The sequence below is a fragment of the Rhea americana genome, unplaced genomic scaffold (genome assembly GCF_003343005.1).
Source record: "Rhea americana isolate MKP2758 unplaced genomic scaffold, rheAme1 scaffold_21, whole genome shotgun sequence".
NCBI classification, from domain to species: Eukaryota; Metazoa; Chordata; class Aves; order Rheiformes; family Rheidae; genus Rhea; species Rhea americana.
The window spans coordinates 4,532,054-4,551,117 of NW_028186258.1; the positions used below are offsets into that span (position 1 = coordinate 4,532,054).

General features: G+C 41.8%; 1 protein-coding gene across 2 annotated transcripts; it reads left to right on the forward strand.

The window, feature by feature from the left end:
• The first annotated feature begins 6 nt into the window (after positions 1-6).
• On the forward strand, positions 7-10,972 carry SCPEP1 (serine carboxypeptidase 1). 2 transcript variants are annotated; one of them, XM_085304646.1, is made up of 13 exons: positions 7-109; positions 821-910; positions 1,842-1,997; positions 2,503-2,577; positions 2,709-2,781; positions 3,769-3,806; positions 3,998-4,126; positions 5,546-5,630; positions 6,415-6,528; positions 7,198-7,335; positions 9,220-9,383; positions 9,526-9,609; positions 10,047-10,972. In XM_085304646.1, the coding sequence occupies exons 1-12, from the start codon at positions 35-37 to the stop codon at positions 9,589-9,591; spliced, it is 1,203 nt and encodes a 400-aa protein (XP_085160772.1). In that variant the 5' UTR covers positions 7-34; the 3' UTR covers positions 9,592-9,609; positions 10,047-10,972. The 2 variants fall into 2 exon arrangements, with proteins under 2 accessions (XP_085160772.1, XP_085160771.1); XM_085304645.1 differs by having other exon boundaries at positions 9,526-10,972.
• The last annotated feature ends 8,092 nt before the right edge of the window (positions 10,973-19,064 follow it).

The following is a 19,064-nucleotide window of genomic DNA, read 5'->3' on the forward strand; positions in this document are numbered from 1 at the left end:
GTGGGGGTACGTGCAGGTGCGGCGCCAGGCCCACATGTTCTGGTGGCTCTACTACGCCGACAGCCCCGGCAAGGGCTTCGCGGAGCTGCCGCTCGTCCTCTGGCTGCAGGTGAGCGCTGCGGCCTCCGGCGCCGCCCGGGCCCGAGGGGGCGGCGCGGCGGGGGGCAGCCCGGGACGTGCCGCTCGGCCCTGTCCCGCCGAGAGCCCGTGGCCTCGGGAGGGCTCGGCGGGGAGGGAGCCGAACGGGTAGAGGCGTGGAAAAAATTCTGTGTGAGAGCGAGTAGGGGAGACTGTGGCTGGTTAGCGCTTGGCCTCGTTCGGCTGGAGGTGATAAAAAGCAGCGGTGCGTGGTCCACGTTCGCCCGCAGCGGTGCGTTTCAGAACTCAGCGGTGAATATAGCTACAAGCGGCTCGGTCGCTCTCCTTCTGGGTTCATTCCTCAGGGTGAAATGCATGTGCTGTGCGCCCTGATAACACCGGWGACTTACAGTCGTTGGCGTGTGGCCGACTTCTGCATTCAGTATTAAGGGGAAAGGTTTTCGAATTGCGCTTGCGTAATGTGGTTCATCAGATGCTTTCACAAATGGGTTACTGCTTCCCTCTTAAATCTTTGCCTTCAGAAATAGCATGTGTGCACGTAATTAAAGAAAATGAGGAAGAAATCCTTTTTTTTGGGGGGGGGGAATTAGTATGTAAAGCAAAAGGTATTTTTTAAATTTAAAATATGGCATTCTACTGGATTTCTTTTATTATTTTCCTGTCTCCCATATCCATACCACGCTGCCTTTTAACTTATTTTTCATTTTGTGTTTCCCCATAGGGAGGTCCAGGATCTTCAGGCTGTGGATTTGGAAACTTTGAAGAGATTGGTCCATTAGACAAAGAAATGAAACCAAGAAATACAACCTGGGTATAGCAAAGAGTTCAGCCTCTAATTATTGACTGAAAGGCATGCATGTTGCTTGTGGAAGCAGATGATTGCTAAGCAAAAATGCCCACAGAGCAGTTTTTATTTTAAATTCAATAGAACTACAATATTTCATCTTGAAATAACGTGCTTAGTAAAATGGCTGAAATAAATAGTCTTGCCAGTAACTGAAGAATAGGCCTATTGATTTGTTTTTTAGAATGTGTGGACTTGCATAAATTTGTGAATAAATTTGGGAATTGGCTGGGAAACCAAAAATAGGGTAATTCTAGAAAGATATTATTTCAGATCATAGCTTTACTGCATACAGGTGTATAACCAATGGCTCTCGATTATGAGTCTAGTATGATCTTCAGGCAGCACCAAATTACAGCTGCCAGGGAAATTAAAGGTTTATTTACCAGAACGCTCATGTGCTCTGAGCAACCAGTCGTCTAAGCCTGTGTCAGTCTGTGGTTCCCTGGATCGAATGGGTGATATGCCTTAGATGACTGGGAGTTTTGGGTGCCTTTCTTTGCAGACCAGGCAAATCAAAAGATCTTGTGTTGTACTACTTTATTTATGAGCCTTTCTGCTTTGAGCCCTGTTAGCTCTCTCTGTGCTGATATTTTGATTTTATTTGTATGTTTGTAACAATATAACTAGGCATTTGCTATAGCAATCTGACAAAAAAAACCCAAAACAAAAATTTATTATTTAGTATTTTACTTCACATTCTAACAGACAGAAGTCTTGCCTGTACCCTTCTCTGGTGTTAGACATGCACCTCCCTTTTCTGCAAGTTCTTTCATAATCAGAGATTCAATGGCTCAGTTAGACATTTATGCTGGCAAAATCGAACTTTTCACCTACACTCTGCTGCTGTTGGTGGTTGAACTGAGTTTTCTTGCAAACCTGCTCTCTGCTTGTACAGTTGCAGGCAGCCAGCATCCTGTTTGTGGATAATCCTGTGGGTACTGGATTCAGTTATGTAGATGACTGTAGTTTGTTTGCCAAAAACATTACTGCAGTAGTCTGTGATATGATGGTTTTTCTTGGAGAATTCTTCAGGTCTAGGACAGAATTCCAGGTAAGTGATTTAAGTTCTTGCTTAGTCTCATGTTTTGCTTTGCTTTTAAGCAGATCTCAAATGGAATTAGTGAAGTGCTAGAAAGAGGGTATTAACAGCCTTCTAGATTGGCAGTGTTTGCTACGAGGTGGTACACAGCTGGTGGGAGGTGCTGCAGGTATAACCGGTGCCTTCTGTTTTCCACAATTCAGAAGTAGTATTTCAAATTGCTGTCTTGGGTGGCAGATGAGCAAAAGGGTGCATTATTGTGCCCTTTGTGATTGGAGGAGCATGTAGGATCAGGGATGTTTTTAGTTCCAAAATACTGAAGTGCCTGCTTCAGAACTTCCACCAGTAATTACACCAGGAAGCTGTGGAAATCTGACCTGCAAGTTAGAATCAGAAAATATCCAGYGTTTCATACTGGGAGGTAAAGAGCCAGAGCCCAGGGTCTGTGGGCCGTGGAAGGTGGATAGGGGGTATGTTGTGCCCTCGGCCTAACAGATTTGTTGTTGTCTCTCTCCAGACCATCCCATTCTACATATTTTCTGAATCTTACGGAGGTAAAATGGCTGCTGGCATTGCTTTAGAGCTGCATAAGGTAAGTAGTTGGAGGATGGAGTTCGCTTTTCACTTACAATGAGTGTTCTACAAGTACTTAAGGAGAACTAAGTTCTAGAGTTGTGAATATCCAAGTAAAAGTTGCTTTTTGTTTTTCTCTGATTTACCAAGGCAGTTCAAAAAGGGAGCGTAAAGTGCAATTTTGTTGGAGTTGCTCTTGGAGACTCATGGATTTCTCCTCTAGGTATGTTCAAAATCCTCAGACTGTGGGAGGTTTTTATTTTTGTTTTTTAGTTGTTTGTTTTAATTGTTCGATAGGTATCTCRAAAATGCCAGTCATGAATTAATCTCTAGAGGATCCACTAAATCAAAACACCAAAAAGAAATATTTAAACATTACAAGCTGTGACCAAACATACCTACCTTTAGAACACATAGAGATTATGAAAGCTCTGAGAGCAAAGTCAGCAAGGAACATACTAGCATTTGAAGTGGAGTGGTGGCAAAATGTCCCTACAAATCTCTACAGCCTCTAAAGTATTTGATAAGAGAGTGCTTCTCTTAAAATGTGGCCACCAAATGTTGAAAGTGAAGTGTGTGTTTGTTTTCACAAGAAGGCCTTGTGCTGGGAACTGATGTGCTCCTTGACCTGGAGGAGACACGGTGTGTGTCTGGTGGAGGACAAAAAACAAACTGAAGGATTCTTGGTCCTTCAGTGCAATTTGCAAGGGCAGGCTCCACAGACTGTCTGGGGCATGAGAGAGTATCAAGCTAACTCCTACCTCTTAGAAGGATCAGCTGATCCTTGAGCCTTTATCAATTAGTTTTGAAAAATTGTTTTATAACTAGATTTTTTTTCTGTAGTGTTTGCAAATAGATCAGTTCAGACAATGTCCATTGTGTTGTCAGATGTATCCCTATGTTCTAGCACTGTGTGGCAGTGCTGGAGTTCAAAACACTTTGAGAGCTTCTGTCTGCTGCTTTAAATAAATTTCACTGATTGATGTACAGGGAGTTAATGGCATTGTGGTTGTTTTATTGGTTCTCAGGATGTGAAAAGAATCTGCTCCGGGGTACATAAACTTTGAGCTAAACTGAGCTGACAGTACCTTTTTACTGGGTAGTTCATCTTCATAAACTTTTGTAACAGTCATTCATGCTACAATAAAAGGAAAGTAAAGGAAAACTATTGCAGAAATTCAGATGTTTGAAATTTGTTGTGTTTCTCTAGATTCTGTGCTGTCTTGGGGACCCTACCTTTATAGCACCGTAAGTATCTTCTTAAACATGTGTTTGTTGCTCTGAACTTGTACTGGCAAACAGTATAACATTGATGCACGCTGATTTTTTTTTAAGGTCAGCTCCTAGCCAGTATAAAAACCCTAATGCATGGAGATTGTTAGTGAGAAATTAACATCGAATTACAAGTGAAACTGTCCTCCTCTGTGTTTGCCTTCCAGTCTCTCCTTGATGATCAAGGTCTAGCAGAGGTGACTGCTGTTGCCAAAGAAATAATGGTGGCAATAAACAAAAATCAATACGGACTGGCCACTGAGCTCTGGAGCAAGGCTGAAGGTGTCATTGAAGAGGTGAGATCTTCTTCAACCAATGTTAATAAGTACGGCCAAGTTAATAAGGTGCTTGTGGAGGTACACAACTTCAGGTTACRCTTTCTATGAGTACCGGATGGGTTTGCATCCTCCATCTCCCTGCCTGCTCAGCTCAGCCAGTACATGATTTATGACAGTGCTGATAGAAAAGAGTTATTTGTTCACTGAGCACCGCAGTCTGACTAAAAGTTTCAGCTTAAATAAGACATCTCTCCTTGAAAATTGTATGTTCTGATTGTTAAAAACTGCATCCAGCAAGACGTAAATTTCAAGTTAACATAGATTTCTCTATTTAAAGAAGTAAAATAGGCGCATAGGACAGAAAGAACTTCAAATAATGTCCTGTTATTGTACGTAAATGTATCTTGTTACTTACCAAGTCCTGGCTTAAAATTGGGTATATTTTTACTCTTATTTTTTCTTTTGGAGGGTTGCTACAAAATCTTACTCTTTCTTGTGTTTTAGTACAAGTAAGGCTCTGCTTTCCTAAAACCATAAGACTAATCCCAGAACTGCTTCCTTTTTCTCTCTCATTCTCTCCCTCTTGTTTTTATTTTATTTTGTGATAGTGCTTTGCATATTTGCGTATTTGGTTTCAGTTCTAACTGTTGAACTTTGGAAGAACTTGTGGTTCCTGTTTTGCCTTTCTCTGCATGTCTGTCTGCCTTTCCCAGCTGCAATACAGCCATAAGGGAGCAGGCACTTCAGTTTCTCCAGCTATTGCAAGCTGATTTCTGACTTATGCATCAGAACATTAAAGATTCAGAAGGTGAATAAAGGGGAGCCTCAGGAATCTGARTAGCTTCTCTAATGGCAACACCAATCACGTTTCTTCCTTTGGATGCAGGCTGTCTACTCTCTGCATCAGAACTGCCGGTCTGCAATTCTTAGACTTGTGCAGATGTCAGCAGTTCCAACAGAGAGATGACTGATACCGATCASCACTCTTTTGAGGAAGCGTTTGGGTGGTTGAAAATTGTAGGTTTGGAGGGAGTTGAGCAACAGGCTTTATCAGGCCAGATGTAGCACAACAGAAAGAGCATCTCTCTCTGCAACTGAGAGCATCAGCTGTCACTAAAGCTTTTCTCTGTAATGAGCAGGGAGAATCTACAGCCATTTTCAGGTTGTAGGACTCCTTGTAGTTTCACAGCCATTTCACAGAAGTAAGTAGCATATGTGGCACTGCCAGTATCTGAACAATGAAGACTTGAGAAGACCCTTCCCCACTTCTCGAAGCAAATATAGAACCGTTTTTTTTCCATAAATATCTTCCTCAGATGTAGGCCAAGAGGCAGGTTGCAGAGTCCTTACTAATTTTCCTTTTCAGAAAGGAGTCTRTTCCACATATCTGAGAAACATTTCTATTACAGTGTTACTGAAATTATCTTGTGCTTTCAGAATACAGACAATGTGAACTTTTATAACATCATGACTAAGGATGTTCCACAAATCAAAGCAAATGAACAAGAAAATCTCCATCTCAGTAAGTAGTATTTAAATACTCGAGTAAGAGAGACCTATGTTTGCATTCCCACACCTTCAACTCTGATACAACCTCGGTTTAGCACGTCTTGAAAATGGGGCCTTCAAATCTAAAGAATGTTGATTCTCTGAACAGAATGTGGAACAACCCTTCTGTAGATTACACCTCCACCTATACATCCTGCACGCATTACTCTGAGGAAGTAGTTAGTATAATTGCTGCATAGTTCTATGATTTCTAAATTACTTCCTCTTAATGTCTTTCATTTCTGTCTTCAAGTTAGAACACAAGAATCTCATCCATGCAAGGTGTCTGATTAGACTGTTAATCAGTGATCCTTATGTATCAACATGAAAATAAATGAATTTACAGTTTCTTTTAATCTCTTGTTCTGTTTCTGTTGGCTTCAGCAGAGAAGGTGAACAGCACAGTTTACTCTCAAAAGTAAAAAAAAACACTGCAGCTCGAAAATGGTCTGCTGAAAAGAAGGAATTATTTGTGCCAAACAGCTAAAGCAGAAGTTGCTTCCTGGAAAAAAAGCGCATTATTAGCCAGAACTAGAAATGGAGAGTTGGGCTCTTCCCATATTATCTTCTAACCTAAGTAAGGACTGACTTCAGTGGTTTCTACTGAAACCTTACATTTTAAAAACAAGCAAATCTTCCTCTGTGGTGTTGCATTTCCATTAGAAAGAATTTGACAGATGTGATTATAACCCTGATGGTTGTTATCTAGGCAGGATGACTAAATGTGCCATTAATCAAATTATTTTCTTTCTTTTCAGTTAGACTTTATCAGCGCCATGTCAAAAGCATGCATAAGGACAGCCTATATGATTTTATGAATGGACCTATCAGAAAGAAGCTAAAAATTATTCCAGACTGTGTGAAATGGGGAGGTACTTTCCTGTCTTCTAGCATGGATCTCTTAAGTGCTGTATGGCTTCCACAGTATTGCGATCTGTAGGAAGATGCTTTGATGTCTGCAGTAAGCAGTCACATTAAATTCTCATTATCCTTGGGCCCGAGAGGAGGCTGTATTCTTAAAAATAAGTGTTTAACAGGGCAGGCCTGTAACAGTAGATGTAGTTCTGTTTCTCATTGTAGTCTTTGTATCTCCTTTTAGCATAGAAGCTTTAAAAAAAAAGGGGGGGTGGAGGAAGATGATCCTGTGTTTCAACAGCTGGTTTCTGTTTGTTACTCAGCCTTGTTGAAAGAATTCCTGTCAGTTCTTCCCTGCCAGAAAGCTGGCATCACATAGTGCTCTGTGGTGTGTGGGAGATGGTGTAAAACAATAAGGAAAGGTTAAGGGATTGATTAAAGCAACCCTGTGTGTTTAGCGGGAGCCAGAAGTGCCACTGTGATGTGTGAGCTGCAGAGGGAGCGTGGCTGGTTTCTGGTTCTCTAGTTCCTCGAACTGATAAATCGCTGACTGGTGCTGTGTGCTAGGGCTTGCTTTTGTGCAGCCATAAACCAGGACCCTTAGCTAGTGCTTGTGTCCAGCCTTGGGTATGACATTCTTTATCAGTTAAATGGTTTTTTTTTCTCTCCTTTCTGGCTCCAACTAGGTCAGTCCAAACAAGTCTTCATAAACATGGCTGAGGACTTCATGAAACCGGTCATTGATATCGTTGATCAGCTTTTGGCAGCTAATGTCAATGTTACAGTCTATAATGGGCAGCTGGATCTCATTGTTGACACCATGGGTAAGGGGCTTTTTGTCAGGGGCTGGGAACAGAACATGCGAAGAGCAGAACATGCGATCACCAATCACACTTGTACCTGGATCTCTTCTGCAAATCTCCTGTCCAACCATCAATGCTTAAATACYTCAGTCATAACTGAATAGCTCTTAAAATGTTATCTTTACATCCCTCTGAGAGAGGCAGTTCCTTTACTCCCATTATACAGCTGGGGAATGGATCTGCGACACCAGTAATTGCTTTGTTTCAGTGAAGCCCATAAGTAATTAGGTAGCTAATAATTTTCCTAATTCTTTAGGAGAGATAAATGCATGCGTACAATCATTCATAAACGAAGAGAGAGGATAGATGAACGTTGAGACTGCCCTCTATTCTCCTGCCTTGCCTTGAAATCCCTGTRCTCTGGGACAAAAACCGTATCCTGCTATAGATTTGTGCAGAACACAGCTCAGCCTTCAGTGAGTGGCCCACAGCAGAAACCCCGGTGCATGGGGAGGTGCAACAAGGGAGCTGGTAATTAGTCGGGCAGGGTGTGGCTGAAGAGCGACTACGCCTGCTGCTCAGTAACGTGTGTAGACACCTGTACGCGTTGGCTGTTCATGGGCTTTGTTTGTCCTTTGTTGCTTCAAAGGCGCAGACTTSATAATCAAGTGGCGGTTGGGGGCCAGGCCAAGTATTGCTGGAATGCCTCATGCTGTGAGACTGCTGCACTCTTTGTTTGCTTTTTCCTGTTGATYTAATAATCTGCAGTCACAGGCAGCGCACACATCTTCCTGTGTTGTGAAAGGCTTTATCCTTTGGATCTCTTTCCCCACTTARATATTCAAATGCCTTTCATGAACAACATAGCAATCAATAATTCAGGAAACAGTGTTTAGGCTGTCAAAACAGATTAGCAGTTAGTGGTGCTCCAATTTATCATATTTTGAGCTAAAATTGAGCTGCAGTTAATGTTTAAATTCCTCTAGTAGCTCAGAGGTCAGGTAAAGACAACAACCTTTTTTCCCTTGGTGTCCTGGAATTAGTTATCTTTTTGCTGTCTTGACTGCCACCTTCTCTGGCAGGCACCTGAAGACAGCCAGCCTTTCCAGGCTCTTCGTGCTAAGTGACTAGAACGGAGAATCAGTGGCCTATGTGGCACATGTCTTTTTTTGGTTTCCAATATGGTGTGGCTGATTCTTCTCCATGGCAGAATATTCAAGAAGATGTATGAGGAATAAAATGAAATATTTCAGAATTGCTAGGGCTACAGAGCATCTACAAGGTGTATATTCATCTTGGTTTCTACTCAAGCCTGTCTACTGCTGATACTAACACAGAGCATGAAAACAAAAGCTTCTGGAACCATCCAGCTGCTGCTGAAAGCACAGCTGGATTGTAGGGAGAAGCAGGGCAATGGATATATGAGTGGGTTTAGCTCAGTTGGTTAGTGTGGTGCTAATAATGCCAAGGTTGTGGGTTCAGTCCCCATATGGGCCACTTGCTCGAGGGTTGGACTGGATGATCTCCAGAAGTCCCTTCCAACCTTACCAATTCTATGATTCTGTGATTCTCGTATCTCCATAAGTCTGTGATTGAGACTTAGGGAACAATATTTGCTTCTTCRTCAAACTGTAAGAAAACAATTATGAATCACGTACACCGTACACTTTCACTTTTTGTTTCCCCCACACCCTTCCATTGGTTTGTTTCAGCTTGTCCTGGATTGTTCACAGCCTTAGTCATTTTCTAAGCATAGCAAAATTGTTTTAAAAATCTGAATACCTAGAGACTTTCTACTCATCCTACTGTGTCAGTGTCTAATACAGTAGAGATCTGACTGACTTGTGACTCTCAAGTGGCTACAKCAGTATAAAATCAAACATAATTCTGTTATCTCTAAATTAGGCCAGGAAGCATGGATTCGGAAACTGAAGTGGCCTAATTTGGATCAGTTCAGCCGGCAAAGGTGGAAGGCTCTCCACGTGTCTCCAGAATCCACTGAGACAGCCGCTTTCCACAAGACCTATGAGAACTTTGCTTTCTTCTGGATTCTTAAGGCTGGGCACATGGTAAGTAGTAAGTTTCTTAGGGTAGAACACACTGTTATCAGCAAGAAAGGTAGCTTAAAAAAAATTAAAAATAAATGTATTAGTTCTTGCTGTCTGCCTCTTTGTCGCAGCTGCTTACTACATGTTCTCATTCCTGTGATAGGTACCATCTGATCAAGGAGAAATGGCGCTGAAAATGGTCAGAATGGTGACCCAACAGAAGCACTAGGGAAGGGGAGGCCAGCTGGTATGGCTTCTTGCTGAGTGCCACTGTTTTTGCAGAATGCGAGTCCAGAATGAATAAACTGCAGGAGGAATGAGTGCTATTCGGACATGTATTCCCTCTGATCTTGCTGATAATATATGCAAGCCTTTATGGAAAGGCCTGTTTCTTCTTGAATGATTTGTTGCTTTTGAATTTGTAAGCTGTGATTTGATGCCTTAATATTTCTCATAATGACTCTTCCAGTGGAAACTCCATTGTCATAAACAACTTGCTTTCAGAGCCTTTGCCTTTGTCTGGAAGGATTTTTTTTTTCTTTTTTTTTTWAAAAAAGCTTTTGTAAAATGCTGCCCTCCCATGAATGGTCCCTTATCTGAAAGCTTCTTGACTAAAGCTGATTTTCTTGTCAGATAGCAAGCCGTTTTCATTAAGCTGTGAAACATTCCTTCCTTCATCCTCAGGCCTCTGCTTGAGTCATCCAGCTGGATTAGAAGCTGAAGATGTGGAGCTGCCAGGATAGAAGAGTTGCCCTGGAGGGTTTACAGTCCTTCCTGTCTCACTGAGGTGCCTGAGTTAGGATCCAAGACTATTCAGGCTTMCTAGGCTATGGAAAGAGAGAAACATCCCTAGAGGAGGATATGACCTTTGACGTTTCTCATCTGACCAATTACTTCTTCATTTTGTTCTCTTTAATGACCGTCAACCAAAATTTTGCCTTTAACCGTAACATCTAACAGCATATCCAACAGGAGCTGCTGCTTTCCCTTGTGCTGAAGCAGAAGCCCTGTAACACCTTCCTGAGCAGAAGAGAGTCCTAATGGATAAAAGTCTCTGACAAGCTTCTGAACTTAAAAGTGGAAAGAAGAGYATTACTTTAGCAATAATAGAATAATTCTTGAAGACAATAGCCATATTTAAAAGAAAATATTTAAGCTAGAACCARTATCTTTATCCATATTTTTCTAGACCAAGTCTTGCCGACCTATAATGTTACAACTTTTTTAACAGTATAATGTCAAGAGAAGACTTGATCAAACATCATTTGACCTCTGCTTTGGAGCACAAAGTGACTGGTCTTTATCTGTGTCTGTAGGAGGCACAACAGCTTGTTCCAGTTGTCAGAATCCTAAATAAATAGCAACCTTCTAATTTCTCCAGCAACTGAAACTGTCACGAAATGTTTAATAATGTTGGCTTAGCAAGGACTGAGTCATAATGCTATGTAAACACATACGCAGTCACCCAGCAGCTGGAGTATCGGTACCTAATAATTGCCTTCCCTTTTCCTTTTTTTCTGCTTGAGCTGTATTCATGTGAACTTTGGCAATGCAAATCTAGATTTTTTTWAAAGACAAAATTTTCAATAAATTCAGTAGGTTTTGTTTAAGTCCTCTCTCTTGGACATCAAGTTGATTTCAGTGCCTGAAAATCTGCTCTCTTCTGTCTTGGCTTTGCAATGCAAAGTCCCTGCCAATGGGAGCAGATGCAGTCACACTCAAAAGAGAGGGAATGGCCCAGGATTGTGCTCTGCTGTGTGACTGCATCGCGTGATGAGGAACATGTGCACTGAGGACTGGAGCCTGTCTCATTGCCTCCAGAGAATACGCTCCTCCACAGGTTGAGGGGCACCTCAGAATGGCCAGACAGGACCAAACCGCATTTTTTTCTGTTCTTCCTGATTGAATATTAGATGAGCAAGAATGAGAAGGGTTCTAGAGGTATGGAAACGTGCATTCTTGGAATATTTTAAAATAATTTGCTGAGRAAGTAAGTAAACCTGGACAGTTTATTTGACTTGTAGCTCTGAGTCCTGATATTTTATATAGAATATATTGCATTATGCCTAAATAATTAAYGCTATAGGGCATGGTAGAGGGAAAGAATTGAGAAAGTTTCTTCAGAAAGCAGCATAGCTATTCCTATGCTTTTCTGTCAAATGGGATGTTCACTCATATGGCCTAGAGCTTGTGATAGGCCTGATACACCTGTTTCTCATACTGCTTTTTTAGTTTCTGCAGATTCTTTTGTTGGCAAAGAATCAGTTTAGGAGGTGGGGGCAGGAAGACATTTGGAGAAGGCTTGTGCTAATGACTTGTTTTAGGGGATAAGACAAATCTAAGTATATTAGAAGTCTGACMCCATAGGCAAAATACTTTAAATAGCATCAATTTAAATGCAAACACCAAAYAAGCAGTAGTCCTTTAATATCAAGGAGAACTTCTTCCTTTTATTTCACCAAAGGCTAACTGTTGTATAACAGCTCTAGATCACCACAAAGGTAGGTCACCTGTCCAGCAGATGCTGAGGAAATATGTTCCTTTGAAAGGAATTTGAATCCTACTGTGTATCTGATTAGCAGTATATACTTTGTCCATTTTGATTTCATGCAGTATGCTATTTGCAGATAAGGGCTGTCACTTGGCAAATCTGTTAGACTGAATCATGCTAAATATTAATGATATATATATATATATATATATATGTATGTATGTATGTATGTATTTTATAGATGTAGGAATAGCCAAAAGGAAGACAGCCCAACATTTTTCTATCTACAGCTGCAGGTTTTGATTGCATAGGTAGCATAGGAGCCACTGGCTTATTTTGCTCACCATCAGTTGAGGATAATTTCCATGGAAACAAATCAACGGTGTTAAAGATCAATAATTCAGCACTGCCTCTCCCGCATAAACAATTTTGTCTCTGTAGTTCTCTGCACATTTTTTCAAAACCTAGGAAAGAAATCTAAAAGCCATTCACCACGTAATAAACAAGTGTTGTCGTCTGTCTCCCTTCACAGCCAGTGGGACATAGAGGATAGTGGATAGCTGTACCCATGCAGTACAGCTTGAGAGGCTGGTGGGGACAGGTGAACACGGGAGGCAAGARGCCTGGCGTGTTTGCTACCAGAGGGGTATCATAGGCACCATACCTGTGTCTAATGCAACTCATGTGGTATGAGATGTTTTTACTGYGGGAAGAGTGAATCACATAAGCTGTTTCTAAAGGGAGCTTGGGAGTGTGACCTTCATGCCTTTGAAGTTTGAGGATTAGCAGTGGGCGGATAGATGTACTTTGTGGTGTCTTTTGTTTTTGTTTTGTTTTGTTTTTTTTTTTTGAAGGTGAACATTTTTGAAATGTTGCAACATTGCTTATCTTGAGATTCAAAGCCACAACAAAAGGAGGTCTATACTACTGAGGCAAGATGGAAATCTTGGAGCACTTCTTCATTGTCATGTTATGTCCATTATCCTGTAAACATTCTGCTGTATGGCAGTGCAATTTGTGTGTGTCACTTCTAAACTCTGGGGTATGCTCGTGTTTTTTCCAAATGGGGATTCAGTGAAAGGAGTAGCAGTTTATCTGACCTAGAGACAGTGAGGGAAAGCATAGTAATAATTTGAGTAGAGCACAAAGTTCTTGTGCAAAGTTTCTCTGCAAACTGTTTGATATTTGCTGTATGATAGATTTAATAGTTAATGAGTAGCCTTAGCTCTTCTTGAGGACCAAGTGTGCTTACTAGCCTCTGTTTGTGCGTTGGTTTTCTGTTTACTTTGTGGCTACAATGCTGTAGGAGGGTTGGAGGTCTCCGAAGGCTAAAAGCATGGAGATACCAAATGTCGCACTGTGGCTCTGCTGTTCAGTATCTCCAGCTAGCATATTGCACAGATTTGAATCCAAAGTGCCCTCTCAGCCTGGCTGGGCTTTCGAACATAAAACTTGCTCATCCAAAACACTCACTTGGATGTCATTTAGGCAAAGGCAAGTGCAGATCCATAGAAGACTTGAGCAACAAGACCAGAGCGACTGTATCACAGGGAGGCAAAAACCATAGTATTGCTGACGTGTCCTGGTGAACCCGATTCAAATTCAGGAGCTCATTTCTCTCCACGCCCCTAATTTTGTTCTCAGTTTCCGTATCAAAAGTCATAGGTAGACACCATAATGAATAGACCAATGTAGGTTTTAAAATGCTATCAATCATCTAAGCATGAGAGAGAGCTGGAATAACTCCATGTGCAAGCTGCAGCCAATAGATTTGATAATTCCTTCCATAATCAAAWTTTTAAGGCAATTAGAAAGGCTGCTATGACCAGCCTGATTGAGCTGCTTTTCTAAGTGCTTCTCTGTTCCTAAAATGTTCTTTTCTAGACTGTTTCTTTTCAAGTGAGCTGGTTGCAGACTGTCATTGAAACAGTCAAAGTAGGCTCATTGCCATTAGCCCTAAAGCTAATTTGGTCCACTGATGGTTGTAGCATTAACAATGTTGCACCTACATTCTCTTGCATAAATATTTTTGTGCTGTCCTTTATCTCCTATTAGTCAGCAGACTTGGATTTAGTTCATACAGTCTGTCTTGAGACACAACAAGTAATCACTGTTTGGCTTTAGCATGGTGTATCGTGTTCTAATTTTATTATTATGTCTCAGATCTCATTGCTAAATCCAGCAGTATATGGGAATTACATTCCTTGTAGTCAAATATACTAAAATCACAGATGGAACTTATCTACTCAGTTGTGCAGTCTACCTTGAAAAGGGTAAAATAAGTGACATTTTAGAAACTGGTTTTATATGAAGCATCTTAAGAGTGAGGGACAACTTACTGAACAGTTCACATAGTGTGTGAGCTCTATGGGTGAGTTACCTTAAGCAAAATATGCTGGCTGGTGCACTCTCAAGTGTTAACAAGCTGTAGGTGAGTCAGGGCTGAGCTCTGTTAATGTTCTTTGCTTGTTAGAGCCAGAGCAGAATAGTTGCTTGTCTTTTGACAAGAGTTCTTTTGGGGGTAGAATTTGAAAATAAGTTGACTGTAGCAAGTACACTAGGCCTCACTTTTACTCAGTTGAATTTTTCATATCCAGAACTATTTCCAGTCCCCTCCCAAGTTCTCAGCTATATAGAACAAGTAAGAGTATTAAATATCTGGTTGTACCCAGAGTATCCTTTGAAGAAACAAAGGCTGGTGGTCTCTTGGTGAAGCACAGAGGGACAGAATTGACCTAGGGACTTGTTTGCTGTTGGATGTTTTCTTTTGGTGGTTTCTAGCATGCAGGAGGCTGCCAGGTACCATCACACATTTTAATTGAGGCAAATGGAAGTCTTCTGCACTGCTTGGAGCTCTTCAGAGAAAAGCTGATGGCTACTGCCCTCTCTCTAAATCAAGGCAGCATCGGAGGCTGCTGGAACATACCAAAACCAGAGAGGTTTGGTCCCAGGCATTCATAAGACTGTAGGACTTTGGGACAAGAAGAAAGCCTGCTTTATCCCATGCCATTCATTCACCTTTGTTTGGCAGATGATTATGGTGCCAAACATAGCAGCCTCGCCTTGCTACCCTATGGCAGCTGTCCAGCACCTGCATTCTCTTTGTCTGGTGACAGAAATGCAGTGAAGTGGGTGACCACTTGGTGGAGTAAGGAGACCTTCAAATACCATGGGAGCATGTTGGCAATAGCATCTACCTGCTCGTGCTCTCCCTGGAAATACCTGGTCAGCACTGTGAATTTACAGTAGAAATGGTTTGATGTGAATGGGCACTGAGGATTATTTATTTTTTTCAGTAACTTCATGGGAACAGAGATTTGTTTCCCCGTTGTAATGATGCTTTATAATTGAGAAAAAAAAAGCTAAATTAGCATGATATTTTAACCAGATCATATAATTTCACAATGTCATATGTATTTAGACACACTTTGCTTTTTCAAATGGTGTATCCTCTGCCTGTGCTTTTTTTTTTTTTTTTTTTTTTTTTTTTTTCCCTCACTAGTGTCTCCAAAGGTAGTATGTGTATTTTAAGAAGAAAAATGTAAGACATTGCTGGGTTTGCTGAGGTAACGGCAGCTAGCTGCCTAGTTGAGCTTATCTACCCTTTGATCCTGCAGAGACTCATGCATATYCTTAAATTCATAATCTGTTAAGAGTGTCATTTATATCAAACATGGCAATTCATACATACTCTGTAAAACTCAATCAGTACATAAGCCTTTACAGGGTTAGGTCCTTTAGTGATAGGAAAATCTYCAAGGAAGACTCGTTTGTTGAAACATTTCCCCCAGATTTGCTGATTTTTTTTCCATTAAAGTTAACAAGTTAAAAGAGAAAAAAGATTGGGGAAAATGGCAGTAAAATTCAAGTACCTTGCTTCTGTGCCACAGCTCTTTAAGCTAGCCTGAGAAAAGTTCATTACCTCTTAGGCAGTGTTTTAAATTTTCAGCCAGGATAGGAGTAGTAATAAACTTGTTCTTGTTACCTGTTACTTGTTATTCATAGCACTTAAGATCAAAGAGAAGATCCAACTAATGAAAAGTTACAGTGATAAAAAGGCCACTTAAAGACCAGGAGACCAAAGCATATCTGTATGTTGCTAATCAAAGCTACATTCGTTTACTGGAAACAGGACTTTATTCAAAATACATTAAAAGTTACTATTAGAAGGCAAATATTCAGTGAGGGTAATATTATGTATATGTCAAAAAGGATTTATGCTATGAAGCTGTTCCAAGAGGTTGGGTCTCAAGATGTGGTTACTGTATGTTAGAATGCAACTAGAATTGCAGATAAGGTCATCAGCCTTGGGGAATGCAGTCCTTATGTGCTGTTCCTAACACCAGATTACCATTTGCTAAATAAGTGGAAGTGACATTGATGGAAAAGCAGCTGATTGTAATGAAATCCTGCAAATGCTATCCATGGCCTGCGGCTTTCAATGAAATACTTCCTTTCAAACTACCCCAAACAGGCAAATATAGCAGCACCACCACAAATCATATTTCAAGTTTAGAAATGGGATTTATAGCATGTAAAATATTTTCTCCGCATAGTGTACAATTGAAATGAAGTCGTAAAACATCTCTGATTTATTAAACAACAATTTTGATATACTGGTAAGGAAAAACAGCCCACTGTTACTAGCAGACATCCTACTGAGAACTGGAGAAGTAGAGATCAGCAAGGAGTAACAATTCTCGGCAACTACTGACAATTCAGTAGTTCAGTTCAATAACCCCCTCAGTTCAGCCTTATGTGCTGTACCTTGCCAGTGCAATTGCCTAGCAAGTGTGTGTGTGGCATGTGTTCAGTTCAGTGTCCCAACTTCAGCACATTTTGGGCACTCTCAGCTTTCAGATCCTAAACCTTTATTGACAGCATCTCGTATTCCAGTTCTCCTATGCTCAGCACTGTCACATCATCTCTCAGCTGTCAGATCTTTGCTCATAATATTCAGCTGTCTACAATGACAGCTTCTACAGCCTCTTCAGCTCTCTTATCAGCTTTATTCCAGAGCCCTCTGGCACTCGAGCTGTGTGTGGCAGTTCTCAGATTTCTGTACTAGCTCTCCAAACTATTGTATCTGTTCCTGAAGGGTTTTTTTTTTTCTCTCTCTTTTTCTTACAACTAAATGCAAGACAGACACATATTTTAATGCTGGTAAGTTTGGTCTAAACCTATGTTGCCGCTTACTTCCACTTACAGTCCAAGTTCCTTCTTCCTCCAGCAGAAGACAGATGAGGGCCAGAATTAACTAGAGTCAATGAGACAGAGAACACGGCCCCTCTCAGGTGCAGGAATTTCTTCGCTGATCATGACAAACAGGAAAAAGTCTATTTCTTTTTTCTTCAGAATGCTAAGTGTGACTCTGCTTCCCCGTCTGGGACTGTACAGCTGCCCATCTGAACACTGAAGGGTGAGTCAGATGGTGCAAAGGCTAAGACAATCTGAGTGAACAAGGACAGATGTGCTCTGAAGCTCTGAAGGGGTTAAACTCCACTTCAGAGGCGTTAGACTGACAGTAGCTGATTCCACACAGGTATGCTTTCCATAGCTCTGAGTGCTACTAGCATGTAAATTTTTGAGTATTTTCAATRGGTGTCACTGAGGGGTCTCCTAAGCTCAATTCCCACATAACCTGAAGATACGTTCACTTGTCCTGARATAAAAGCTAAATGTTCTCACATCTGAGAATCCTGTTCTAACTAGACAACTTCATAGAGGTTTGCTGATCAAATAYTTTGCTTTCTTTTTCTCTTTCAGATCTCCTTCATCTTCACATCTCTTCATAAATTCTTTGCTTCTCAAGGGTCTGATCTGATCTTTGCACTTTGCTGAGTTTCTTCCAGTCCGGAAAGACCCTCTCACACATCAGCAAGGGAACACAAGAATTCTTCTGTATTTGTTGTAAAATTAAAGGAAGGTCAAGATGGCAGGGGCTCTGGAACTAGCTCCTTATTTCAGTGTCTAATGGTGGGTAGGTGAGGAGCTTGTATTGCTAGAACACCAAGTGCTGTCACTATGGATTGACAACCAGCTTACAGCCTAAGGGATTTCAAGCCAGCCTCTTCCTGAACATTGAATTTGCACATAAAAAGGATGAGAAACATGTATTCAAAGAAACATAACTTCCTGAGGAGAACACTACTTCTGATTCCTAGAAAAGGGAAGAATTTAACTGGCTGGCTTTAATTAGGGGATTTCAGGGTTGTTAAGTGTCAAACTGACCTCTCATTACAAGAAGCAAATGGATAGATACTGTCTCAGTTCAAAACCTGCACTTGATGGAATCTTTCATTGCCATTTTAGGTGGACAGCTTTATCAATCAGCTACGCAACATCACTCAGTGATGAGGTGGTCACCTGCGTTCACTACCCGCAGTGCTACCAGGGGRAGAAGTCCTGGTGGAGGCAACACCTACTTAAGCCTGAGCTGTGCTCCTTCCTCCACAAGGTGCTGCCTGATGTTCCAGGACTGAGGCACAGTGCAGGAACCAGACTCCTTCCTTGTCCTCCTTGCAGCTCATGGCTTAAAAAGTGATCTGAGAAAGAAAAGAGACAGAGCAGAGAGAACAAATTAAGATGTCGGCTTGCAGCAGTTGTGGAAGGGTTTAATGAGGAATCTTGTAATGGCAAGGGCATCCCCTCCTTACCAGCTAGGGCTCATTACAGCGTGGATGAACAACCTCTGTTCTAAGCCAAACCCAGCGCTGAGACGTGCCTCCGTGAGGCTCTGCCTGCTCACTTGCACGTAAGGGAGTGGAGGAAGCTTTGCTTGTTCTTCTTTTCCCTAGTCWCCCTTTAGCTCTCTACGCTCTACCCTTCTCCTCTCAGTCTGGACCTCTTGATGGACAGTCCTTTCTCAGGAGAGACTGTAGTGTGAACGCTGTTTTGTGTGGGGTGGTGGAGAGGAGAACTGACTCGTACAGCAGTAAAAGGACGRGGAACGAGTCTGCAACTGCGAGGGAAGAGCCCAGGCGCTGCAGGACCTSGTGTCCCCTCACTGCTGGGCTGTGCCGGGGGAGCTCGCTCCCCGCTCCGTCCCGGTCCTGGTCCCCCCTCCGCAGCGATTTCCCTCCCTGAGGAAACTCCCCTCTGCTGCTGCCCCAGAGCGTCCCTGTTCCCCAGGGCTGTTCTTGCGCTCACATCTCTTCTCCCCGCCAGCCACCACGTCCCCCTCAAGCCCCATCCTTGTCGTGGCCCCTCAC